This window comes from Eptatretus burgeri, chromosome 2, assembly GCF_056783735.1.
Source record: "Eptatretus burgeri isolate ZD-2024b chromosome 2, Ebu_testis_v1, whole genome shotgun sequence".
Taxonomy (NCBI): Eukaryota; Metazoa; Chordata; class Myxini; order Myxiniformes; family Myxinidae; genus Eptatretus; species Eptatretus burgeri.
The window spans coordinates 148,186,368-148,213,670 of NC_140962.1; the positions used below are offsets into that span (position 1 = coordinate 148,186,368).

A 27,303-nucleotide genomic window follows, 5' to 3' on the forward strand; every position below is an offset into this window, starting at 1 on the left:
TAGAAGTGAGATCATGAGGAGGGGGAGATGGACACAAGGGGGTGAACAATTAGCTGCACACAAGCTGGATGACACACACCAAGAGGGGGATGGGGAAGCTGGGGATGAAACAGAAAAGGAACACACAAATTGACATCACACAAGTTAAAAGAGGTGAGGGAGAGGGGAAGGGGGGATCACAATAAAGTGGAGAAGGGGGATTAGACCACTGATTTACTTTCTTTAAAATAAAGCAAGAGTTGCACTCCTGATTTGCTTTAACTCTTTTGAATATACACAATTATTACACTGACTCTTTGCTTTATCTCTTTAATATTAAACACGAATTACACTTTCTGTCTTCTTTGTCAGACCAACAAAAACACATTTCAGTTCCACTGTTTTCTAATTCACTTTTCCTACGATCTTCCCTCTCTCTTAGACCTTCCATTTCAATTGTTCAACTTTCTTTGTTTTCACCTGCAGATGCGGTTTCTCCAACTCTCGACCTAAACTCTGCAAATCAACGAATTGTGATCTCTTCAGACCTCTTTAAAGCATCAATGAGTGGGAATGATCAACAGTACCCGAAACACCCAGACAGATTTACCAGCTGTAAACAGGTTTTAGCCAAAGAGAGTTTCCTCTCTGGCCGTTACTACTGGGAAGTGGAAGTAACTCAGGCCCACAGTTATGAGATTGGCATCGCGTCTGAGTCCATGCTACGGAGAGGGGATGGCTGGGAGTGCTTGTTGGGCTGGAATGCCAACTCATGGTGTGTTGCCAAACATGGTGGGAAATACACAGCTCGGCATGCTAGCTTTGAAACGAACCTGAAAATGCTCGGAGATCCTAAGCAAATTGGGTTGTGTCTGGATTATGACCAAGGTGATCTCATCTTTTATGCTATTGATAACATCATCTCCTGGCCTATGCACACCTTCAACTTAGATGTAAATGAGCCACTCAGGCCTGCATTGAGATTAAGTAATATTGGTGATGCTCTGCGCTTTTTCTCATTTCAATGTCATGAGGATAACTACTCTGGGATGTAATATTTGTGAAGATTGTCAACTATGAGATGCTAATGCTCAGTCATGAATTCATATTAGCTTAAACAAGCATCTTGTGGATAAACTGTGTGTGTGTGTGTGTGTGTGTGTGTGTGTGTGTGTGTGTGTGTGTGTGTGTGTGTGTGTGTGTGTTGTGTGTTGTGTGTTGTGTGTTGTGTGTTGTGTGTTGTGTGTTGTGTGTTGTGTTGTGTGTTTGTGTGTGTTGTGTGTTGTGTGTTGTGTGTTGTGTGTTGTGTGTTGTGTGTTGTGTGTTGTGTGTTGTGTGTTGTGTGTTGTGTGTTGTGTGTTGTGTGTGTTTGTTTGTTGTTAAGGTATTAAAATTCTCAAACGCTTTATCTCATTGCATTTGACTCTGCAAAGAGTATTAGCCTACTTTGGATAAATCATGTGACTTCATATTTATCAGAAAAGATAAATGAAAATAAACATTTCTTTAATAAAGAGTTTAATTTTCAAGACACCAGAAACATTCGCACTTTTTAGCACACCTGGACAGTAGTTCCGTGGATCTTATTGGATGGCGCATCGTCAGTCCATCTGTCTGTCCGTCTGTCCTTCCATCCACAAATACTTCCAAACTTCTTCTCTGTGACCACGCATGCAATGTTGATGAAGTGGGGGTTGCCTGCAAAACATGTATTTGCTTTCTTCTCCGAAACTGCCGTCACAATTCTGATGAAACTTGACCACAACCTTCATCACCCATGATTTACCAAAGTTTGTTCACGACATTAAGAAATTGGGGTCTATTGCTTTCTACAGCGGGATTTCCCCCCCCCCCCAAAAAAATGTATTTGCTTTCTTCTCCTTTGAATAGCCAAAGCATACCTGACAATTCTTGGTGTTGTGTATGGTCCTCAATGCAATGTTCCCCTCGTGTTTTTCAAACAACAAGACTGAGTTCCTCCCCTTTATCCAATAAGAGAATTACAAAGTAACCTCTTCAATTTCGTGGCAAGGGAAAGGAAAGCCAGGAAGAACGCTCCCTTTATATCTCTCCTCAATGTCGTCTTTTATGTTTAATTTTTAGCTCACCTGAAAGTAGTTCACGGGAGATTATGGGATGACGTGTCTTCCATCTGTAAGTCCGTCTGTCCGTCCGTTCGCCAGTCTGTGCATCCACAAATACTTGCAAATTCTTCTCTAAAACTACACGTACAATTTCGATGAAACTTTAACACAAATCTTCATCACCCTGGATGTAACAAAGTTTGTTCATGGCAATAAAATAATTGGGGCATGTGGGGGTCTCTGGGGGTTGCCCCCATAGGTATTTCCTTTCTCTTCAGAAACTACACGTGCAATTCCGAAGAAACTTGACCTCAACATTCATGACCAGTGATGCACCAAAGTTTTTTCATGGCATTAAAATAGTCAGATCGGAGGAAGTCCACAGAGGGTGTTTATGGTGGGGAGGGGGGTTGACATAGCCCCCACCCCCAAATAGGTATTTGCTTTCTTCTAAGAAAAGACACCCAATTCCGATGAAACTTGACCACACCATTCACCACCCATGATGTACCAAAGTTTGTTAATGACAATACAAAATTGTGGTCTAAGAGGATGTGAGTGCATTCTCCACCAAAATATTATTTGCTTTCTTCTCAGAAAAGACACACACAATTTCGATGAAACTTGACAACAACCTTCATCACCCCTGAAGTACCAAACTTTATTCACACAATTTACAACATAGGGGTCTGATGGGTTTATGGTGGGGTTGCCCCCCAAAATAGGCGTTTGCTTTGTTCTCAGAGATGACACACAATTTTAATGAAACTTTCACACAACCTTTATCACTTATGATGCACTAAAGTTTGTTCATGGCATTGAAAAAAATCAGTCTCAGCTGGATTATGGATGGGGGGAGGGGGGTTGCCCCCCCCCAAATATGCATTTGCTTTCTTCCCTGAAACCATAAAAAATTACGATGACCACAACCTTCATCACCCTTGATGTACCAAAGTTTGTTTGCAACATCACAGAATTGGGGTCTCATGGGGTGTAGGGGAGTGGCTCCCCAAAATATGTATTAGCTTTCTTCTCCAAAACTTCACACCCAATTCCGTTGGAACTTGACCAAAACCTTCATCACCCTTGATGTACCAAAGCTTGTTCACGAGATTTAAATAATCGGGTTCAAAAGGGACTTGCAGCAGAAGGGAGGGTGGGGGGGGGGTCCCCGAATACAGGTGTTTGCGATAACATTCGTGCATTTTGATGACTCTATCCCACGTTGACTTCCTCCCCAGTATCATTATTCTACGAGTTGAGTGCCCAGTGGTATTGTCCCAATGTTTAACAATCTCATTCTTAGCAGAGAATGAATGTAAGAGCCTCTGTTCAAGGGAAGTACACTCTCTGCTGGGGTAAAGTTTACAAACAGGGTAATTTTGTTATGTTTGTCGTGAACAGTGATATGATCAATGGATGTGTGTCAAATTTGAATATCAGAATATGTGAACATAATACGTGAATACCAGATGGTGCATTCTCTGTAACATGTGAAATGATAACCGGCTGTGATGAGTGCACTGTAAATGAATTTGTGTGTGTCGTTTACATGACCTCGGTTGACGTTGCATTCATGGATTTGCTATGACTTGTGAACCATGTGAAAGCATAGTTTACTTGGAAAGTAAAATTGGTTATCTGACCGCTCAGAGTGGAATTGTTTTGCCATTTATTTCATAACAGTGCGGAGATCGGTCGTTCGGAACAAAAGGCAATAACACCTGATAGCCAAGTAGATCCAGTAGATTTCGGGTTACGTGTGACCTGTCACAATGTACAAGTTCCTCCTTCTCCTATAATATGCAGCACATGGATGCTGGTTGCATCATTTGCTGGGAACATGGCTGTGCCGCTGATGCAGTGCCCCTTTGAGGTTAGAGCAGGAATTAAGAATTCCTTCAGGGTATCAGCGATAGCTTGCAGACTCTTCACAAAGGACAGCATGGTATATTTGACGTCCACCAACTAAACCGGAGTATTTGTTGTAATTATTGGGAAGTGAGTAATGGAAACTGAGTAATTAATTGTTGTCTTTGAGCGAATGATCCAACGCTGTCAAATGATTAAAAAAAAAAACATAACATATTTAAATATATTTAGATATTCTTTTGAAAAATTCAGAATATAAATATATTTAAATTATGTTTTTCGAATGTCATCTCATGGAGGTTAAAAAGAAAACATTGCTGTTTGGTTGCATTTTATCGCCTTGGTAATGCCCAGATACGCTGCTACCCATTCCCTCCCCTCACCCTGCCTTCCATATCCCTCCCCTCATGCTGTCTTCCCTACCCCTCCCCTCACGCTGCCTTCCATTCTCCTGACACAACCTCCCCTTCCCATTGTGCTTCCATCATCCCCTCTCCTCTTGCTGCCTTACCTTCCTTTCCCTCACTCTGTCTTCCCTTCCCCTCTCCTCATGCTATCTTCCTCCCAAACCAACTCCACCACCACACAACTCCCCAGAGCTACTCGGATCAATTCATATTTTGTCTCAGGTTGAGAGATTCTTGAGCTCGCGAATGTGTGGAAATTAAATAACCGCACAAACACGAGTGCGGCATTTTCATCAATTGAAGGAAACCGCCCTTCCTTCCCTTCCCCTTCCCTCACGCTTACCTCCTTCCAAAGACAATTGTGGTGGAAAAGAACTTAATTTTCACAAGTTGGATCATCATACCAAAGGAGAATCTTTAATTTCGTACATACGGAGGAAGAACATTCAATGATTCACTGAAACAGAAGTCCCAAGCAATTCCTCTTAGACACAACTTGACATTCCAAAGAATGGGAGGGGAGACATTTGCTTACTCAACTACAGGATTAGTTGATAAGCATTAGGCAAAATAACTCAAACTGCAAAACCTGTCCACATTGGGTGGGAGGGAAAGAATGACATATTCATGGAAAAAGTTATAGTGTTATCAACCAGGTCACCCTGTTTCATAGTAAGACATTCCTTTTATCAATATGTAGGTCAAAAGACTCTTGGGTAAAGGGAAACATTACTGACAGCCAATTCGACTCTCGCAAAAAAATGAGATTTATAAAGTACCAGCAACAATTATAATTGAGAATACATTAATATAATTATTGTTCTTTCACACCATCCACCCCCTACAGATGTCCGGCCACTGATTAGTGTGAGCCGTTTGAACATACTGTTTGAAAGTACGCAATTTCATTCATTCCTGTACTAATGCCGGCATCAGGGTACCATTCTCCCCACCGCTCCACTTTCCCTCAGGTCGACTATGATATGACACGCATGTCCAAGAACACCCCCATCCCCTCCACACTACTCTTCTCTCTTCGTCAGCTTCCTGGCTCTCACCAACCTCTCCCCACCCCCCCCCCAAAGAGTTTATGGTGAGGTATGGTGAGACTTCGCTCTCCTTCCCCCTTCCTCGCTCTCCCCCATTTCCTAGATTCGCTTTCATCACGCTCTCCTCATTCCCGCTTTCCATCACCCCCAACGCCATTCCCCCCAGTTTTAATATTCTCATCAGCCAAGCAATGGGTTTGTATTTCCTTGTGGAGAATAAAACACACAAATGCACACTGGATGAATGGGGAATAAAACACACACTGGATGAATGGGGAATGAAACACACACTGGATCAATGGGGAATGAAACACACACTGGATGAATGGGGAATGAAACACACACTGGATCAATGGGGAATGAAACACAGACTGGATCAATGGGAAAGAAAACACACACTGGATGAATGGGGAATGAAACACACACTGGATGAATGGGAAAGAAAACACACTGGATATATGGGGAATGAAACACACACTGGATGAATGGGAAAGAAAACACACACCGGATCAATGGGGAATGAAACACACACTGGATCAATGGGAAAGAAAACACACACTGGATGAATGGGGAATGAAACACACTCTGGATGAATGGGGAATGAAACACACACTGGATCAATGGGGGAAAAATGCACATTGGATCAATGGAGAATGAAACACACAGTCGATCATTGGGGAATGAAACTAATACTGGATCAACAGGAAATATAGCACACAATGGATTAATGGGGAATGAAATACACACTGGATCAATGGGAAATAAAACTCACACTTGATCATTGGGGAATGAAACTAATACTGGATCAATGGGGATTAAAGTGCACACTGGATGAATGGGGAATGAAACACACAACGGATCGATGGGGAATGATACACACTGGATCAATGGGAAATATAACGCACACTGGATCAATGGGGAATGAAACACACACGCACACACGCACGCACGCACACACACACACACACACACACACACACACACACACACACACACACACACACACACACACACACACACACACACACACTGGATCATTGGAAAAAATGACAATGAGTTGATGATGGACAGCACTCTCCATTTCAAATTTCTGGCCAAATCCTGAACAATTTTACATATCCGCCTTGTATTAGAAAAACAATGGAAACTATTCCCTGTAACCGTGGCCACGAGACCACTTCAGCAACATGGAACCTGCACGAAGAACCAAGATTTCGAAATTGATGGTTAATGTGGGTGGGTGTGCATCCCTGATGGGCCAAATGTCGACCTGTATCTGCTTCCAGGTGAACAAGTAATGTGCACGTTTGAAGGAGAGTTTACAAAGTGATGATAAAGTCGTCATCTGAACGTGGTTTGTGGCTCCGACCATGGTCCATGGTTGTTCTCTCGGGATTCCTGCAAAGCTTGAACACACTCACCTTGCTGTGTTTAATTCTCTGATATTTTCCCAACCAAAACGACAGCATTGTTTGGGTGTAGGTGTTGTTTATTGATAGAGGAGGATAAAGATTACAGGAATTAAGAAGAGAAAAGATGGAGGAAAACGAACGAGTGGACCAACAGCAGGGATGATCTCCATCAAAGATCACTAAAGGGTACGGAATAAAAACAACACCACAGAGGTCTCATTACCCTCTGTAAAGGAAGCATCATCACCAGTTTTCGCATCTTCACTTCGGAAAATTCCTTCCTGATTTTGGGAAACATATTTTATTGCTACCCTTCTGTTTCCGTGTTCAGTGCCACCCCCAAGGCTTTTTTCGTCTTCCTCCCACATTGCAAGGGCCTATCCATTTCACACGTCTTCTCAATCTTCCTTTTCCCAAAATCCCTTCACCCAATGTCTGCACCAGGAAAGGGAAAACGCAAATAAGACACAGGGACCTCGTGTACCAGATGGGACCCATAGTGTGGTGGCTTAGCCCAACTATTCAAAAGAATTGTGCATTTTGTGATACAAGCACCAAATTTGGCACAAATGTACACTAATATGTTGCGACCATTTTCAGATGTTTGGCCACTTGAAATTCTCTTTTTATGTCTGCCATATTGGATTTCGAAATGGCCGCCACTTGAAATCAACATTTGCTATTATCTCTGGACGTAATGCAGCTATTGACTTGATTCTGGTATCTAAATGTAGATTTTTGGGGGCAAGGAATCCAATGGTACCATTTTCAACTTAATATTATCTATCAAAGTCTGTTATATAATTTTATTTCTAAATTATCTTGGCAAATATTGGATTCAACACAATACTTTGAAAGGAATGTCTTAGTTCTGTAAATATAAATTAAAAACTATACACTAAATCACTAGTAACAACTCAGACAAGCTCATATATACTGGCAGTCTAAAATATCAATTCATCTCCCATGAGGAAACAAAGTGACCCATTCATTTGTGTTTTTCATATGCATATTTTATGTCACATTACATTCATATTGTCAATAAATACCAAACATGCATAATTCTCTTTTCATCGACCCTTTAAGCCATCTTTTGTGTTTCTCGAGTACAGAAATTTCTTGTATGGGCTTCCATCTGTCTTGTTTCCTTAACAATGCACTGTAGCATGTCTTTAACAATGTTTACAAACATGATTCCACTACATGTCTTTAATCACATGCCCACACACTGGCCATGATACGGCACTCACTGGACGTCGTGAAGAATGCTGTGGAACACCTGAATCCTGGACAGACACCAGTGGTCACCGTTGATCAGCCACTGTTTGCTTTGACCAAGCAGATACAGTGGAAGTGGCCAGAGAGCAGCGATGGTGAAGCCCAGATAGTGGTGATGTTTGGTGGCCTCCACATAGAGATGGCGGCACTGAGGACACTGGGGGACTGGCTGAAAGGGAGTGGTTGGGTGCAAGGACTTGTGCAAGCCAAGATTGCGACAGCAGGGACAGCAGACTCATTCCTTCGAGCATCCCATGTCTTGCGCACAAGAAGAGCACATCAAGTAACTGCAGCAGCACTGTACATCCTGCAACACCGTGCTTACAACCACTACTGTCTGGGAGAAACCAGGGATGCAGAGGACCTTCCGGAGTTTGAAGACTGGTGTTGCCAGAGAGGAGAAGACATCCCCCAGTTTCACTACTGGGAAACCGTGCTGGAACGAGAACTGTTGGTTCTAGTGTATGTGCGTTCTCTCAGGCAGAGATCGTTAATGATGTACCTCGATGCTCTGACAGAGCTGGTCCCCTGGTTCCATGCACTGGATCACACCCACTATGCTAGGTGGATACCAGTGCACCTGAAGGACATGGCCGAACTCACCATCAAACACCCAGATGTAGCCAGGAAATTCAGGGAAAGCCACTTCACCATTCAGAAAACACAGAGGGTGTTCTCTTCAATCCCGACTGACCAGGCACATGAGCAGAATAATGCCTGCATCAAAGGAGATGGTGGAGCAGTTGGGCTCACTGACAATCCTAGTGCCCTACGTCGCTGGATGGTTGCAGGACCAGAAGTTGCCAGGGTGATCGAAGAATTCCAGGAACCAACACTGGAGACGGCAAACAGCAGACACACCTCATCATGATCAGACGCCAAGTGTGCAGGCCTCATTTGTGAAAGATGTTCGCTCTCTCGTCGGTGTCATGGAGTAGATGGGCAACCCATTCGAGGAGGAGAGTCAGGATGTAGTCAAACTGGACACAAAGGAGATCGCAGATCCTGCTGATGTGGAGACCGTGATGAATGCCAAGAGGATTGGCCAAGAGCAGTGCGAGGCTTTCACTAGAGAGTGTCTGTTGGACAGAACAAAGGCAGTGGATGCACCCATTCCTCGTAACAAGCTGAAGGTGTTCAGCACTTCCACTCCAAGAAGCCAGAGCAAAGGTCAGCAACAGCTCGCCTCCATCAAGAAAGACCGTGAACTCTTCGCACGAAGGTACATGGCTGCCAGACGAGGGATGGAAATCTTGAGGAGTTCTTTTGTCACGAGAATCAGGCATGTCCTCCTGCATTGTCTGATGGTGGAAGCCTCTGCACTGGTACCAAGAGTAATCTCCTCACATGCTTGGAAGAAGTCTCCGACGCAAAGACAGAGACTCCTGTCACAACCTGTATTGTGCTTGATGGAGCAGCCATTGTCCAAATGCTGAAGCCGGCTGCATCAAAGACCTTTGAAGAATATGCACAACAGATCTTCATCCCATATATGTCCACGAAGCTGCAAACAGTGTCACACCTGGATCTGGTCTGGGATACTTACCTTGCTGATTCACTGAAAGGTAGTACACGTGCAAAGGGGGGACAAGGTGTGCGGAGACGTGTGGTGGCTGCCGCAGCCATACTAGGAAATTGGCAGAACTTCCTACGAGTGGACAGCAACAAGACCGAGCTGTTCAGGTTCCTCTCAGCAGCTCTCATGGAATGGTTTGACCAGGAGGACAAGCAACTCGTCATTACCAATGGAGAGGCAGTGCTCAGCAAGCCACTACTGCCAGATCTGACCTCACTCGTCCCATGTAACCATGAAGAAGCTGACAGTCGGATGTTGCTGCATGCATCTCACGCAGTCCAGCATGGACACCATGCAATACTCATCCGGACTGTAGACACCGATGTTGTGGTGCTGGCAGTGTCCCTGGCACAGGAGTTGCAACCAGAAGACAAGCTGTGGCTGGCATTCGGAACAGGTCAGAGTTTCCGATACCGAGCAGCACACGAAATAGCAGCTGGATTGGGACGAGAGAAGGCTCGTGCACTGCCAATGTTCCACGCTCTAACTGGATGCGACACTGTGTCTAGTTTTCATAGACATGGCAAGAAGACTGCGTGGGCAGTCTGGACGGTACTGCCAGAACTCACTGAGGCGCTGCTTCTGCTTTCCTCTGCACCTCGTGACATACTAGACGATGCAATGCACATCATCAAGAGGTTCGTGATCCTACTGTATGATCGAACCAGCAAATGCACAGACATTGACAAGGCCAGGAGGAAACTCTTCGCAAGGAAGAACAATGTGCAGCTCATCCCTCCAACAAAGGCAGCTCTGGAGGAACATGTCAAGAGGGCAGTGTATCAAGGTGGACATGTGTGGGGTCAGATACTGCTGCCAGCACCAGAGCTCCCTCCACCAACCAACTGGGGTTGGTCAAGGACTGGAGAAGGACAGTACACACCTTACTGGACCAGGCTAACTGACGCAGCTCACAGCTGCATTGAGCTGGTTTCTTGCAAGTGCAAGAAAGTGTGTGTGAGGTGCTGCAAGTGTAAAAAAGGCTGCCCTTCAGTGCACAGCCCTCTGTGTGTGTGAAGGGGACTGCACAAGACGATGAGTCAACAACATTCATGTATTTGTGGCAATGCTGAACTTGTTCACATGACACTGTTTATGTACACGTATCTTCAGTACCGGTATATACCTAGCCTCAGATACTAGACCATATAGCATGTCAGTATTATACCTAAGACATTTACAGAACTCAGACATTCTTTTCAAAGTATTGTGTTGAATCCAATATTTGCCGAGATAATTTCCAAATAAAATTATATAACAGACTGTGATAGATAATATTAAGTTGAAATGGTACCATTGGATTCCTTGCCCCCAAAAACATACATTTAGATACCAGAATCAAGTCAATAGCTGCACTACGTCCAGAGATAATAGCAAATGTAGATTTCAAGTGGCGGCCATTTTGAAATCCAATCTGGTGGACAGAAAGAGAGAAGTTCAAGTGGCCCAAGAGCTGAAAATGTTCGCAACATATTAATGTACATTTGTGCCAAATTTGGTGCTTGTATCACAAAATGCACAACAGGTTTGCTATGCTGCTACACGACCAGTAAAGGGCTGTGGTCTTCCTGTTATGGATTTGGAAGCCTCTTGCAGACAGTCAGCAGTTCCCGCAGTTCAGTTATTTAGAAAAGTATGTGTTCATAGTTGGGGTCCCATCCTTCTGTCTAATGGGTTAATTTTATGTGTGCGCTGCGGGTTTCTTTTATAGTCATGTTTTTTACATCTTTAAATCTTCCTCCCCACCAAATCAATCCTCCACCTGTCCCCACCATCGACGCCATTGCCCACGTGCGTTCGACCACGGACGTGAGTGGTGGTTTCCTCATCTGAGAGCTCCGACCCTGCCAAGGGAAGGAAGGGGTTCTCCCCTGTCCAATCACGGATGGCCAGCACATCACCCCACGAAACCCTGTCCAATCAGGGCAAAGATTACCTCAGGACAGACCCCTCCCACCTCACGTGAGGAATGAATAACATTGGGGGCGATCTGGTTGGCAGGAAAAAGAAGCCTCGTCACCTTGTTTGCCCTCGCATTGCCTGCTGGTGTTCTCGTCTTGCCTGCTGGCGTTCTAGTCTTGCCCGCAAGTGCTCGGCTCGTCTTTTACATTCTCATGCTGGCTGGAGTCCGTTGCGTCATTCCTGGTCCTGGTGCTTGGTGCGGTGATGAAGGTGTGGGTTCGAGTCCTTCCCCCCATTCAAACAAGCTCGTCTCGACCAGACCGCACATAGTGGAAAGGTGCCCGACTGAACTCTTATCCTCAGCTCGCCTTTCCTCCTGAGCTGAACGATCAAATAAAGGTCAACCGGCCCAATTTCTTTTGGGTGTGTGTGTGTGTCTGTGGCACCCGTCCTGTAAGTTGAGACTGTTAAGTGCATGTGTTCAATGTACATTGCATTATATTCGTGAGAAGTCTGCTCTGCATCCCCTCCCCAATTGAAAAAACCCCTGTTAAATGTTCCAGTTCGTTGCTCGTGTTTTCTTTCATTGTCCGAGCATGGTTCTGGCTTGAGAAATAGTGAGGTCGTCTGTGCCGTAAGTTGTTATTTGGTCCGGTGTGGTTTTGGTAACTTCCGCTCAGTTACGCCGGATCCGAGTCGGTGAAAGCGACTCGTTTCGGACAAAGTCGGCCGAGGGTGTGGCTTCTTCGGTAGTTAGACGGCAAGGGTACTTGGGTAAATTGGAATTAGACAAGTTCACCCGACCTCACGCCGTCGAAATATTGGCGACCACGGTCTTTTAAGCGAGCCATCAACTCCGGAGTTATCCGGGGTGACGACCTTTCAATTCCGTTGTTCCGTGGGAGACGGCCCGACTGCGCCATCTAGTGGTTATCCTCGCCACCGAACCTAAACCAATCAGATTTTTTTACTAATCTGAAGGACCTTTGTACGGCACCAATTTGATGGAATCTTGTACGGTACCAATTGGATGGACACTTGTACGGTACCAATCTGATGGACATTTTACATCAACAATCGGATGGACGTTAAGCCAAAGGACTTGGCTGACAGTGTTGGTTGTTGTTGGATGTTCAAGTTCTTCCGAGATTCTTCATCAAAAGTTGAGTTATCACCGACATGCTGAACAATTTAAAAGTTCCTGTTGCTTTTATTTGAGTAATCTGCGTTGTCATGGTGACTTGTCCAGGATTCGTAATAATTACAACCTTCAACGTTTCTCCACTTCTCTGGATTACCGAAACCCCAACTCCCCTCATTATTACCACTCACACAGCACGTTGAAATCGAAAATTGCACGAGATCTCAAGGATTATCCTTTCTCAAACGCCCTTATCTCCAGCATTTGTTATTGTTCATCATTTTTGTCCGAATGATGGGTTAGACATAACATAAGAGTACACATTACCTAAGAGATAATGTGAGGGAAGATTAATATTGTTACGTTTCTGGGGGGGGCGGAGGGGGGAACGGTGGGGGGGATTAAATATTACCATAGAGCAGATAGGAATGTGTAGAGTAGCATAGTTCGTATGAGACTAGTTAGCCTGTCTTTATGTAATAAGTAGGGAAATGTTTATTTAAGAATTGTCTTGAATGAATGTGCACCATAAAGGGGGTGGTGTGCGGTAAAAGATAGTTGGGGATTATGGTGAAGGGAGTTGTGCGTATGACACTATAACCTCCATGAGTCGATGTCAACCTCGACCGGGAGCACCGGGAGACTTTGCACGAGCAAGACTGGGCAGAGTTATGGATGCCTCCTAAGTGGTGGAATATTGCCCGGGGATAAAAGGCCGGAGCTGAATCGGGCTGGTGGAGAGAGTCGGCGAGGCCTGTCAAGGCATTAGGAGAGAACAATCGATATCTGAGGATAATAAGCTTGGTCTGAGTAGAAAGAATGAGAGGAGAGTTTTGAGGAGATCATCCTGTCTGACTCTGCCTGTTTCCTCACCCCTTGTCCGTTCGTCGACCTGCCCCTGTGCTTCGTCTCCTCAAAGTACTGCTCCTCATCCTTCCTCATTGCCTGCTCGTGGCTGCCCCTTGCCCATGCTTCCACACGCTACAACTAGAGATGAGTCCCCCTGTTTTTATCCCTCTCCCTGTCAGTGACTGAGTCTGGTGTGTGGCGCTTTTCATTTCTTCGGATTCATTTTTATTCATGTTGTACATAATTATTTATTATCGATTCTGTGTCCCGCTTTCTTCTCCACCTCTTATTTTGGACTCTGTGTCGTATCTCTCCGCCGATCATTCATCCCGAAGTTATTGTTTGTGGTTCGGTAATAAACCCGTTGCACTGAAAACCTTGAAGGTTCTTGCATCTCTCCTCATGATCCGCATGTGCATTGTCCACCATTAATTCAGAACATCTCCAAAGGAGTTAAATCGTTCAGTTCATCGTGTGATTTTAATCTCCCACTGGAAAGAACTTGATGTTAGTTGAGCCCTCGATGCCACAATATTTTACATTTTCACTTTTTCCTGAATCTTCTTGTGCAATCTTATCTCTCTCTTCCACTTGATGTTAACCTTTGTTTCAGTCTCCCTGCTCTTGTTTACCCACATCAAGCATTAAAGTTGTTCATTCCACTAATCTACACCGGACAAACTCGACACTTGTCTGAGAATTGCAAATACCTCCTGCAAGATTGCACAGAAAAGTCAAGAACAACACAAAGAACAGAGCAAGGTCTCACCTCCCCACGCATAACACACTGCTGTGTCACGACACAAAGATATTTGGAATTTTTCAAAATTGAAGAAGAATCATTAACTCAGAAAAGAGTCTGAAGGGGAAGTTTAGGTTCTGACCTTTCAACAACTGCAATAAACCTGAAACTCACTTTTTGACTCTTTTATCAGTTTGTGGTGATTTCTCATTTTTATATCATCGATATTTATATCTCCAATCATTTATTCAATATTTGATAGTCTAATCATTCTCTTGTTTATGGCATTGAACATAAACTAACGTGTTGTGAACAGAAGGATCTTCTTCATTATTCTGCATCTAACCATGTGAGGATTGCCCCTTCTTTCTTTGACTATCCCAGCAAACTCGCGACATGGTAATGTGACCAATTAAAGGGATATTGTATGAGGGACGCACCTTGTTGTTCAGGTTACTGGTAGAAATTTAAACTGTCACATGGTTCCTGGTCTGGGGATCTGGCATGTTGAGGGAGTTTAGTTTTGATTCAAAGTTTTGAACACAGTGAGTCACTGCTTTAGTCAGAGAGGCGCAGCAGCATGGAGCAGCATTCATAAGGAGGGTGTAGAGGTTGTCACGTCACTCCCTACAAGAGGGAATTGGAGAAACATTGGGAAGGAAAGAGATTGCACTAACACGACCCCTCAGCATGAACTCACTCTCAACATGCACCAACTCTCAACATGCACCTTCAAGTTAAGTTTAACGAGTGCAAACATGTCTTCAAACCTGCAGAAGAGAAGATCAGGAGATTAATTCGAATTTTTCATGATGATGATGATGATGATGATGATGAAGTGTCGGAATCAGAATCGAACCCTCGATGAACGTGAACCTCATCACCACCAACGATGATTACCCTCGATCTTGTGTGGAAGATGGGCGATTCACTCCCTCCATGTTTATATTAGTGTTCTGATAAATCAAATTCTTCCCACTTGGTGTTTATTTAGTCCGTTTGTGTATAAGTCCCATACGTGTAGTAAATAGTACTTGTGTTACATGTTCGTGTGACACAGTGATGCAGTAGGACACACGGCCTTCCTGTCCCGCACAGAGAATATCATATGGTGGAGAGGGAGGGGTTGGGGGTGTTCCAAAATACATTTTTCGTATGTAATATGTTTATAGCAGTTCACTCACTCACTCGATCATGTTAATGCCTCAGGTGACACACAAACATCTTACAAAAGAAAACGCCTCTTCTGTCAAACTGGGTCCTGTGTGCTGTGTTCATGTTTTCCCATTTCATTAGTTTCCACATTCCTCCAACACTGACACACCCAGGGGTTTAAACCCTGTTTATATATTATTTGTATTTTCCAATGTTTAGAATGAGCCAAGGGGGCATCAATCACATCCCTATCCAATTCATGACTGGATGGTTTGGGGACATTGTCAACCCTTCCCAACAAACCAACGTACAAATCAGTTCATTCACTATTTACACCTGGACAAGGTTTTCCCAATAAATGTAAAAAAATGTTTTATTTCTCCTTTTGGTTAAAACACATTTTATAAACATCAATGTATATTTATATTGGATTTTCTTCAACCTCTCTGATGCCAAAGTGGTTAATCCAGAAAAAGAATGCAGAAATACTGGATAAAAATTAATTCACCCTCAGGTAAAGAAAGAAGAAAAACGACATTTTCTCTCGTTCTCATCTCACACCATAAACCACTGTGTGTTTGTCATACGAGGAACTAATCTCGGTTTCTGAACCTGAACAGACAGTTGCGGTGATCTTTGTGTTGTGTATTCATGTTTTCCCGAGTTCTGTTCTGCTGTCGTGGATTGATAACTTGAAGTAATTTTTCTGAATCAAAAATCGAGGAAAGGATTCGAAACACCTGAGGTGGTACCTGTGAAGGTTTCATCTTCTTCACTCTCAGTGAGTCAAAGTTGAAGTTTCTCTTTTGATCCATGACCAGTCTCGGTCAAACTTGTGCAGGTGTTTTGTGGTTCCCTGATAGTCCTGCTGTATCACAGGTTGGTGTGGTGTTTGTAAATATATCATATAAATGTTTCGGAAAACATTAACTGAACTGTTTTAGAAAACACAAGTTTGTTTGGTTATTACCTCCACCACCGAAGGTGAGCAGAGATTATATTTTTACCCCTGTCAGTCTATTTGTTTGTTCAGGAGCAGGATATCTCAAAAGGTTGTGGAAGAAATTAGACGAAACTGGGGAGACAGGTTGGGTGTGTGACAAGGACGAATTGATTAGACTTTGGTGAAGATTCGAATCCAGATCCGGATACGAGAAAGTATTGAAAACTTTAAAAATGATTCTTCACAATTGAGCGATTGGGCCAAAAACGATATACAGAAAAGCACGAGAACAAGCCAAGTCGATTTTGGTTAAGGTTGGACACAGCTCCCGCCGAACAATGGAATACAAAACTTAAACTGTTCAGCCTGCGGAGGTATGTACTTCACTGAGTGCTACTCTAGTTGCGTTTTGAATGAGTAAATCTTCTTGCCAATATCAACAATGGTCCAATATCAACAATGGTCCAATTTCGCCCCTGCATTTCAGTGTTCAACTCATTCAAGTGCTGGGAAATGTCACTTAAGCTTTGCTTTGCCTGCTCGGCCTAATTATTGAAGCGGTCAGCCAAGGAGTAATTTTTGTCTGAGAAAAATTAAAATTTCCATTTTGAGCAATGGAACACATGAAAGGACGTTTTCCACGAGAAAGCCAAGATAATTCAGTGAAACAGCAAGTGGTGGTGCTCCGATCCCACTTCTTTGCATATCACAGGGAACAGTCGAGAATTCGATTCCTTTGTATTGATGAAGTTCACAATCCTTTAATCTCCTCTCCCCGTAAAGGCTGGAGTGTGTCAAGGCAATCTTCTTGGCCCAGTCCTATTCCTGATCTTCATCAGTGATCTCTCTGACTCTCTGGAAAATCCCACTTGCCGTTTTGCTAACAACTCCACCCTCTTCCATAAGAACCCTCCTCCTTTCAGCAGAAATCAGCCTCTACCCTCTCTTTAGACCTTCATGATAGAATCATGAACTGGTCCAACACTTGAAATATGTCTTCCAATACTGGAAAAACTCACAACCTCACCCCAACTCTTGTAAACGACCATCTGGTGAACCCTCCCATCTACATTTTAAAGAATCATTTTGAAGAGGTTCAGTCACATAAGCTTTTGGGCCTCATGATCAGCGATGATATTTCTTAAGCAACCATACTTCAAAGTTGGTCTCCACAGACAGTCTCCATCTCCCATCATACAAAGCATTCTCCATCATACACAGTCTTTTCATTGCAGGAACGATTTTTTCCCAACCTACAAAACTTTCATCCACAGCATGATGTAGTAGTACTCTCCCCTCTCGGCTGGTGCCCCTGCCTCACACCGAGCATAACATAATATCTTGGAAAGTCAGGTCTTCATGACCATTGGAATGTCCCGCGATAAAGCTGAGACTTTGAGTCTATCACTTTAATAATTATCTCAGATTTTCCCCTGTCCACAACTAGGATCTTTTGTAACTCGCCCACGTTTTTACGAGATCTTCTAAGCCCACGTTTTTACCAGTATCAAGTTTTACCCACTTGAGAATTTGCTGCTGTATTCATTTTATTCATCCGTTGACCTCATTCTTGTTCAAATCCCTTGCTTGTCGAAGCCCACCTCTATAATTCCCTTATCTCGATGTGTGTCCCCCCTCTATTTTTGCTGTTCCTTTTGTTCTGTTCCATCCTGATCCATTCTGCTCTTCCAGTTGTACTAATTAAGTTATTATGTTGCCTGAGGTTGACTTTGCTCTTTCCTATTTCATAGTTGATAGTGCTGAAGTTGCTTCTGTTGCTTCCATGTGCAGGTAGAGCTTTGTGGTTCCTTTATTGTACCGTGATATCACTGGTATATGTTTTGTGGCTCCATAATTGTACCATGATATCACAGGTATAGGTTTTGTGATTCGATTCCTTGTTGCACTGTGATATCAGAGGTATCAGTTTTGTGGTTCCATTCCTTGATGCAATGTGATATCAGAGGTACAGGTTTTGTGGTTCCATTGTGAGTATGAATATCGGCAATGTCACTGTGCTCACCTGGTAGAACGAGGGAACCATTGGAGGCCTCGATGACCAACAAAGTATGTAAAATTGCTTCTGGTTTGAACAAACTTGTGAAAGCACCGTGCAGAAATGACTCATACCAAGTTGCATCGAAATTGGGTGAATAATTTTTGAGAAGTCAAAAGTAGTGATCACGAAATTTTAATGACATTTGGCCATTAAATTGACTTAATTAGCAATTTTTCCTTAATTTGCAAGGCATCAGGCGGCCTTGGTCCTCAGAAGTTCTGCAACGTTTGGTGAAAATAGGACGATTAGTTTTAGCATCATGGATGATGAAGGTTGTGGTCAGGTTTCATCGAAATTATGAGTGTAGTTGTGGAGAAGAAAGCAAATACCTATTTTGGGGGCTCAAACCTGGACCCACTTTCAAGGGCTCAAACCCTCATAGACCCTGGTTTTTTTTGTTTTTTTGTTTAATGGATAAACAAACTTTGGTACATCACGGATGATGCAAGGTTGTGGTCAAGTTTCATACAATTCGTGTGTGTAGTTTTGGAAAAGAAGATCCATGTGTTTACATACTGACTGATGGACACTGTTCCATGCAAATACCTCACCTTGAACTATGTTCCAGGTTAGCTAAAAGCGAGTCGTTTTCCTTTAAATAATTTTTCACAACTTTAATGGTGATTTTTTTTAATGCTTTCTTGTACATTTCAGTGTTTCTTCCCCTTCTCTGATTTTATCCTTTTCTGTTCATATGTTCCCTTGCTGGCTTTGCTAAATTGTTGCCTCACTACCTCACTTCCTGGTCAACCTTGCTCTGACACGACTTTCGTTCTTGTGGAGAAATTTTTTGTACACTGGAAGCAAATTCTGCAAAGTAAATTCTTTCTCTCATCTTCCTTCATGGCCAATAAATAAATCAAGTCTCACACCAAACATCTCACCTCCCTTGGTTCATAACTGTACACTCCTTTGAGAAGTGTGAGAATGGAAAGATTAAATACTGTGTTTCACAACAGGTGATGTCCACATTTTCTCTGCTCATCAGTGGAGCCATTGGCGGAAGAACCTGATACTTCCTGGAACGTGATGATGGACGTACCATGTCTGCTACTAATTATTGTTCTCACGGTCTGTTTCCTTTGAGTTATTCTGTCCCTTAAACATTCAAAAAGCCATACATCTTGGAATTATATACATTAACTTGAAGGGTACTTAGTAGAGCGCATATCTCCACCACTGAATACCTGATCCAGTGCAACATATCGAGCCCAATTACGTTTTGAACATAAAAGGGCACTCTAGAGTGCATACCTCCACCATGCAATGCCTGATCCAATATAACATGTCAGGCCCAATAACATATATATCTTTTTGGCCCTACCTCTCAATGGTAAAGAGAGTGAATTTTCTTGTTGCTCGATCTGCCTTGATACACAGCAAGCTCTGCTGTGTATCAGCTCTGATTTCAAGCTCTGCTTGAGGAGTTGGACAGTGCAAAGGACATTCTGGATAAAGAAGAAGGATTCAAAGAAGGCTATGCCATGGGAAGGTTTTGGCTCCCCTTGTGGTGTGTCCTGATGCAATCAAGATCTTTTTGTCAGGAAAAGGTCAAAACTACCCCAAACTGGTTGATGACAAAAGGATCGTGCAACTGTTGTTTCAAACAGACATCACTGCACATCTAAATTAACTCAACCTCCATCTGCAGAGTGCACAACAAACTGTTATGTATCTTTGTGAAATATGGAAGGTATGATCCAAGGTGTTTTACATGTAAATTGGAGATGTTGCTGGGCTGGTGGCCTGCGAGTTTTTGATGTTTTTGATGATTTTTGTTGTTTGTGCGGGAATGAATGGCGTGTTGGTGTTGTCGAGTAGGCAGCTTAGTTTGTGTCTTGTAGTACTTATTTCCTCTTTTCTGGGTCCGATATGACTTGTGTTTGTGCTGTGATCTATGAGGATGTTAGCTTCTTGTTTATCTGGTGGTATTTTGCCTGTGGTAGTTTTGGCTGCATGTGAGGGTGTTATTCCACTGTTGGAGTTGGTGATGCTGTTTGTGATTTTGTATGTGTTTGGTATTGGTTGAGTGGTCTAGTATGCATGAAAAGGAGTGTGAGTCGTGTTTTCGGTGTTGGTTTGTTGTGTGTTTAGGTTGTCTCGTTGTTTGATGAGGTGTGCGATTTCCGGCGTGTAGTTGGGTTGTATTTTTTGATATTGCCCTTTGGAATGTATTTAGTAGCTGCGGTCATGATAATCATATTGAACTGTTTGATGTGGATGTCAATGTTGGTTGTGATATTGTTGAGTTGTTGGAATTCTTGTTCAGTTTCGTGCACAAAGTCATCCCACATCGCTTTTTTTAAAATTGGTCAATATTTTGGTTTTGTTTGTGTTGAGGTCCACAGATGTGTTTATGGTAATGATGACAGGTAGGCAATCTGCGGGGAGTTGTTGCGCTGTTCTTCACGACGTGGTTGTAGTGTAAAGTGATGGAGAACAGAATGTTATGCCGAGCGATGAGTTGTTGTAACCAGCTTGATTCTGGATTATTCGTTGGATTATTTGTTGGATTGCAACAGCAATCTGGATTATGTGTTGGTCTGGATTATTCGACAGAAATAACGGATTTAGTTGTGTAGCAATGGTTTGGCTTCTGGTGTTTGGTTGGTGTTGGGTGTACAATGCTGGGTCTTTGGCATGGAAGTCCCCTCCAATGATGGTGTTTGGGAGGGTGCAAAGGTTCTCCAGTTTATGGTGAGTATTTGGTTGGTCCAGTGGGGGATGTGTCTGGTGGTATGGAAATGTTTATGATGTTTGTGTGTGCTATGTTACCAGTTTTAATTTTGAAAGCTTGAAGTTCAAGTGTGTAGTCTGGTTGTAGACGTGTTTTTCGTCTTGTGTGATATCTGTGTATTAAATTGAATTGTGAATGTGCAAGTATGTGATGAGGCTTCCAGCTCTGGCGTTCGGTCTGTCTGAGCATATCGGTGCATAGTTGGGGATGGTCGGTGTTTTGTTTTTCTTGTGTAATTTGGTTTCTTGTATGAGGTCCATATGAACGTTGTTTGTGAGAATGAAGTGTGTAAGTTGCATGGATTTGCTGACGTGGCCATATGTGTTGTACTGTAGGATATTGAGGTGATGTGTGCATTTCTGGGGTTGAGGTGGTCAGGGATCCGGGCTGGTTTCTATGTCTCCAGATAGAATGAGGAGAAAGGGAAGGACTGCCGTTTGGGAGGTCACTCCCCAAAGAAGAAAAAAATAAAAAAACGTTTGTTGTGGATATGTGATGCATGTGTGAGTGTGATGTGTCGTGTTTGAGTGTTTGTGTTTGAGGTGCTCATGTGGAAGATCATACGGAGTGGGCCGGTCCATGGGGACTGATCGGTGCTCTGACTGTGATCACGCTATTTCAACGAATCCGGGCAGCAGGGAAGTGTGGAGAAGATTTGGCCCCCTTCTTGCATTGGGGGTGCAACCACCGCGAAGAGGCATCCACAATAGTTGGATGTTCAATACCAGGTTGTTGAGGAAGGAAACATGTTTGAAAGTTCACTTTTGAGGTTGGCCTGATGTTTTTCCCACCTCTCCTAAGAGTGGATACACGCTTGTTACGAGCTTTGTGGAATGATCTGAAATTTTTTTTGGTCAGATTTTATTTCCAAGAAGAGAAGACAAGTTTTTTCAACGCAACCTCCTCACCAAATGATTCGGTGGACCATTGTAGGGAGGATGGGTTTCATGTCTCAAGATGAGATGAGATGGGATTAATCATTGCAGAAGAGAAAGCAGCTTTTAGTGGAACAATGCCCAGGCCTTGGTAATATCAAAGATAGTAGTAAAAGGAGACCAGTCTTGAAGTGAGATTGTAGCTTGCAGTCCCTGTCAGTCAGCTTGAGTGTACAGCCGGAATGCTGTTGACTCTGACAAGCACATTATGACCCGAACCAATTGGAGCAGAGAAGAAGAGGAGGTATTAGCCAGAACGTTTTTCATTACGAAGTCCAGAAGGAAGGATTTGTTTTTGGCAGATATCCAGGTGCGAAAGCTCACAGATTGAATAATGCCAATTCATTGACAGAAATTATTTTGATGCAGTGCCATAGCTGGTGAAAATGGTCTTAAAAAAAAGGTATAAAATGAAACCAGTTGGCATGGTGATGGTTGAAGTCCCCACACATGAGGATGAGAAAGTTAGGATGGGTGGTTAAAAGGTGGTTCATGTTGGTGAAGAGAGAGATGTAAATTAATTGTGACTCTTTGTAGGACAGTACAATACACAGACAAACAAGAGGTGGGAGCGGAGGGGAAGTCATTGTCCAAGCTCCTGGGGTTTGGAGGTCAAAGAGCAGTACAGAGACAGTGAGAAATGGGGTTCCAGATGTAAACTGCAACTCTTCCCGTGGGACAGGTTTCAGACATGTCCAGCTGCAGGAGGCAATCAACATGGAGAGACATCAAAGAGTTTGTGATGTTCGGTGGGCAGAAAGATTATATTCAAGAAGTGTCCGATTTATCAACAGCAATCTGGATTGAGAGATCTGTCAGGTTGGAACGCTGGCCTCAGATGTTGGAGGTACATTCAGTTAGAGACACTGGAAGAGGCATCTTTCACCAAGAATATTTCAAGAGACTGAAGAAACAAGAAGAATTTCTTGCCTGCTCTTCATTCATTTTAGACTGGCGGGGGTACCTGGCGTTGTCCGGTCTATTTTTTGTGGAGGCCGAAAACACTTCCCTACACCCACTAAGGAATGGGGTCGGGGTCATTTAAGATTACTTTTAACCGTTTCACATTGCTGTAAAGGCTTAGGTGAAACAAAGCGATTTGAAAATGGACCATCATGGTGGCCTGTCCAACTCACAGTCTCGTGAGGTTTGCAGAAACCCCATGGAATCGCAACTCTCAAGTGACCGTGAGATCCGAAACTAAGAGATCGCAAAATCACTTCGCACATCGAGAAATGTACTGTAAAGGGTGGCTACAAAGTCCCGTTATCACCCCCCCCGCCCCTCACTGAACTCCCGCTATCACCCACCCCCCCCAAGATAATCTACCCTGGTATATTTTGCATGGATATACATATATATATATATATATATATATATATATATATATATATATATATATATATATATATATATATATATACATATATATATATATATACATATATACGTATGAACTTTGATATGTACCAAACACACACACACACACACACACACACACACACACACACACACACACACACACACACACACACACACTTCATGTTAATGTTAATACTTTGGTTTTTATGACAATAAGAGTTTCGTTTATTCATAGTTTACATTTATACCTCTTGTGTGTTCATTGTATTTATTTATCACGTTTTACAGGGGGGGGGGGGTAACAGGACTTTGTAAACGCCCTGTGGATTATTGGCAATGAGGAATTGTAAAAGTGTTCGCTTAGAAGTGGAATTTGATTTTATTCGTCGAATGGATGCTCGTGAATGTGCCATTGATGTTTATGGGTTCTGTTTGACCCCGATCTATAAATATGGTGCTGCTCAGGAAGCAGACGAAGAAGTACTACCAACTTCAACTGATTCCAGAAGAGGTTTATTTGTATTTAAATATCTGGTAATTGTTTTGTTTTTACTTTTATGTACGTGCACTTAAATATAACTGTCATGAATCAAAAAAGTTTTGGCACTATTGAGCAATTAATATATAGATATATATATATATATATATATATATATACATATATATATATTGTTGTTGTTCGTCTTTCGGCTGCTCCCGTTAGGGGTCGCCACAGCGGATCATCTGTTATGATCCGCATACTGATTTGGCACAGGTTTTACACCGGATGCCCTTCCTGACGCAACCCTGGTCGCCTCTTACGACACAGGGATATGGATTGGGTTTCGCCACGATCCCGGGCTGCCCTACACCCTCTAATACCGCGGCCCAGTGCAGAGCTCCCGTCCTCAAGCGATCCTCCAACCCAAGCCTCCGAGTTGCCAGATTACAGGCGCATGCCACTTCGCCCGGCTATATATATATATATATATATATATATATATATATATATATATATATATATATATATATATATATATATATATATATATATATATATATATATATATATATATATATATATATATATATATATGTATATATATATATGTATATATATATATATATATGTATATATATATATGTATATATATATGTATATATGTATGTATATATATATATATATATGTATATATGTATGTATATATATGTATATATATGTATATATATATATGTATATATATATATATATATATATATATATATATATATATATGTATGTATATATATATATATATATATATATATATATATATATATATATATATATATATATATATATATATATATGTATGTATATATATATATATATATATATATATATATATATATATATATATATATATATATATATATATATATATATTGTTGCGGATTCGCGCCCGCCGGCGTGCGGACGGCCACGTAACTCGAATCGCGGCACGTCGCCCACCGGACGGACAATCCAGTTGTGACCCTCTCGGGCTAACACCGGGAACTAGTCACGGGTGGACCTTTCGGTCTCACCGCGATCGTGCCAATCGGCCCCCGCGTGGGATAGGGTTGCTCGCCAGATTCGACCTACCTAAGTACCCACACGGAGGGTAGACCGGGCGATCGCACCTCGCCGCAGGTCGACTTCGGACACGGGCCACTTTAAGCGATCCGTTCCGTACTATCGGGATAACCGAGCGGTGTTATTCGTCGGCCTCGACGGTTCGATTAATTATCGGGCGTTTTAGCCCACGACCAACCCTTTACGTGAAGCAAGATGGAGATTCAATAGAGGAAAAGACGAAGCGAAGTGGGAAAACAGTTCAACAATAAGCACATTTATTTCGCGATGAACGGAAAGCACACATATACAATTACACCAAAAGCAAATGTAATAGAAGAAGAAACACAATATTACACAAAAAGCAAATGCAACAATGCAGATCTAACCGACTACTGGGCACACGGCAACACTTATACAATTTTACTTCACAGACGGCGCCGACAACACATTCCCAAAGCAAAAGAAAAGAGAACCACCCTCCAGGATGAGGGGGGTAGGCGGGCCTGGGGCCGAGACCGTGTCGGGCCTACCCGTCTGATGATGAGACGCGGAGCGGCGGTGGCGCCTCAACTCCGCGGGCCTCGCGGACAGTGTCTGGTAGGGGGTGGGAAAGGGGCCCCCTTGTCGCACTATCTCAGCGCGGGGGGAAACAGGAGGGGGTTGTTGATGCTCGGGGGATGGCGGATATCACCCTGTCTCGGGTCCCGCGATGAGCGTCTCCTCCTCGACCTCGGTCGCGTTACTGGCCTCTCCCTCTGCAGCTCCCGGCACCGACGCGAGCACCCCCTCGTCCGCCTTCGCCGCCGCCACCTCTCCACAGCTCCGTCTAATCGCCCTCTCCGTCTCCTCTCTTGGCTCGTCCCAACTCTTCACTCTTGACTTCTCCCTCTTCTTTCCAGCTCCACCGACGACTCTCTTGAACTCCGCACAACTGCCTTTACTGACGAACGCAGCTGTTTATATAAGCCCCGTGGCTTCGCTCTTTCACCCTTGACCCTTTGCCTCCGACCCTTCACCTATCTAACTGGCTCCCCATTGGACCGAGGAAAAGTGGGCGTGAATGCTTTTTGATCCATGAATTTGCATATAGCGTCCTCTCTCCAACGCCCTGGAGGCGGCGCCAATTCGCCCCAGCTCGCCGATTGGATGGAACAAAAGTGGGCGTGAGTCGTTTTTGATCCGTTTTCTGTGGAAAGTCCGTGATGTTTTTGAATACGCTGCTCGGTGCGCGCCCTGCACGAGTCCAGTATCGGTGCCCACGAGTGTCGCGAGATGGTGTGGATGCGATGGTGGCGAGTTGTGACGGTAAAGGTCGTGGCGGTTGTGGTGAAGCGGCGTTGTGGTTGGTGGTTGTTGTGAAGCGGCGTTGTGGTTGGTGGTCGTTGTTGTGAAGCGGCGTTGTGGTTGGTGGTTGTTGTTGTGAAGCGGCGTTGTGGTTGGTGGTTGTTGTTGTGAAGTGGCATTGTGGTTGGTGGTTGTTGTGTGATGGCTGTTGAGACGTGGTTGGTGGTGGTAATAATGGCGGCTGGTCCAAAACAAAGATAGTAAAAGAAAAACGGCTATCCTGAAGAGTCGCAGGCCGACTGAATGACATTTATTCCCTCGAAACAACGGGTTTGGGCCTAACTACACATATACTTACAGAGATATCTCACCTAAGGGACCTGAATGGTGGTTTGCGAATTTGGTCAACCACAACACTACCCCCTCCCCTTTTTACAGACTCGTCCCGAGTCGTCAAATTTTCGTGTGCCATCATGTGTAGTTTTCCCCTAGTACATTTTACCTACGGATCCCTGAGTGCGACATTCATGGTATTCGTGTCCCCAAAATAAATAACCTGAGGGCTGAGTAACTACCTAAGCAAACTCACTCACACGGACGACTTAAATAAAATTGCCGGCGCTAAGACAAACATGCCGGGGGCGCACTCATATTTACAGTACATCTTAACTTAACTTACAAATTTTACACTAAACCATGGCCCAGGATCAATGAACTCTGCAAAAAAGAAAGCAGTTAGCAGGGAGCCAGGCTGCTCGCATGCAGTCTCTGGCTCAAACAATGCAGGTGACAGGGAACGTGGCCGGCTGCTCACACGCAGTCCAAGGCCTTCCCTTTTGAACTGAACGCAGTGAACCACAACGGTGCATGGGCTGCACAAACGTAGTCTCCGTGCCAGCTCAAGTGGCACACGCAATGAACACAACGAATGGATGGATGAATGGTTTGAACTGAACGCAGT

The 27,303-nt window shown here is 43.5% G+C and overlaps 3 protein-coding genes across 8 annotated transcripts in view; all 3 read left to right on the forward strand.

Moving 5' to 3' along the window:
- Nucleotides 1-3,709, forward strand: part of LOC147033493 (butyrophilin subfamily 1 member A1-like) — a 253,394-nt gene extending 249,685 nt beyond the window's left edge. For all 5 annotated transcript variants that reach the window (XM_085855817.1, XM_085855789.1, XM_085855809.1 and 2 more), the window contains one exon: nucleotides 466-3,709. In XM_085855817.1, coding sequence (XP_085711943.1) covers nucleotides 466-1,034 — 569 coding nt within the window. In that variant the 3' untranslated portion in view covers nucleotides 1,035-3,709. The remainder of the gene's footprint in view (nucleotides 1-465) is intronic.
- The window catches only part of LOC147033497 (tripartite motif-containing protein 14-like), a 234,279-nt gene that overhangs the window by 77,766 nt on the left and 129,210 nt on the right, over nucleotides 1-27,303 (forward strand). The gene's annotated exons all lie outside the window — the stretch shown is intronic.
- Nucleotides 16,008-27,303, forward strand: part of LOC147033498 (E3 ubiquitin/ISG15 ligase TRIM25-like) — a 44,206-nt gene continuing 32,910 nt past the window's right edge. Inside the window, exons 1-2 of one of the 2 annotated variants that reach the window (XM_085855766.1) lie at nucleotides 16,008-16,227; nucleotides 19,408-19,519. In XM_085855766.1, coding sequence (XP_085711892.1) covers nucleotides 19,478-19,519 — 42 coding nt within the window. In that variant the 5' untranslated portion in view covers nucleotides 16,008-16,227; nucleotides 19,408-19,477. Of the gene's footprint in view, nucleotides 16,228-19,407; nucleotides 19,520-27,303 lie in introns of those variants that run through there. The other variant, XM_085855776.1, reaches the window with a different exon arrangement.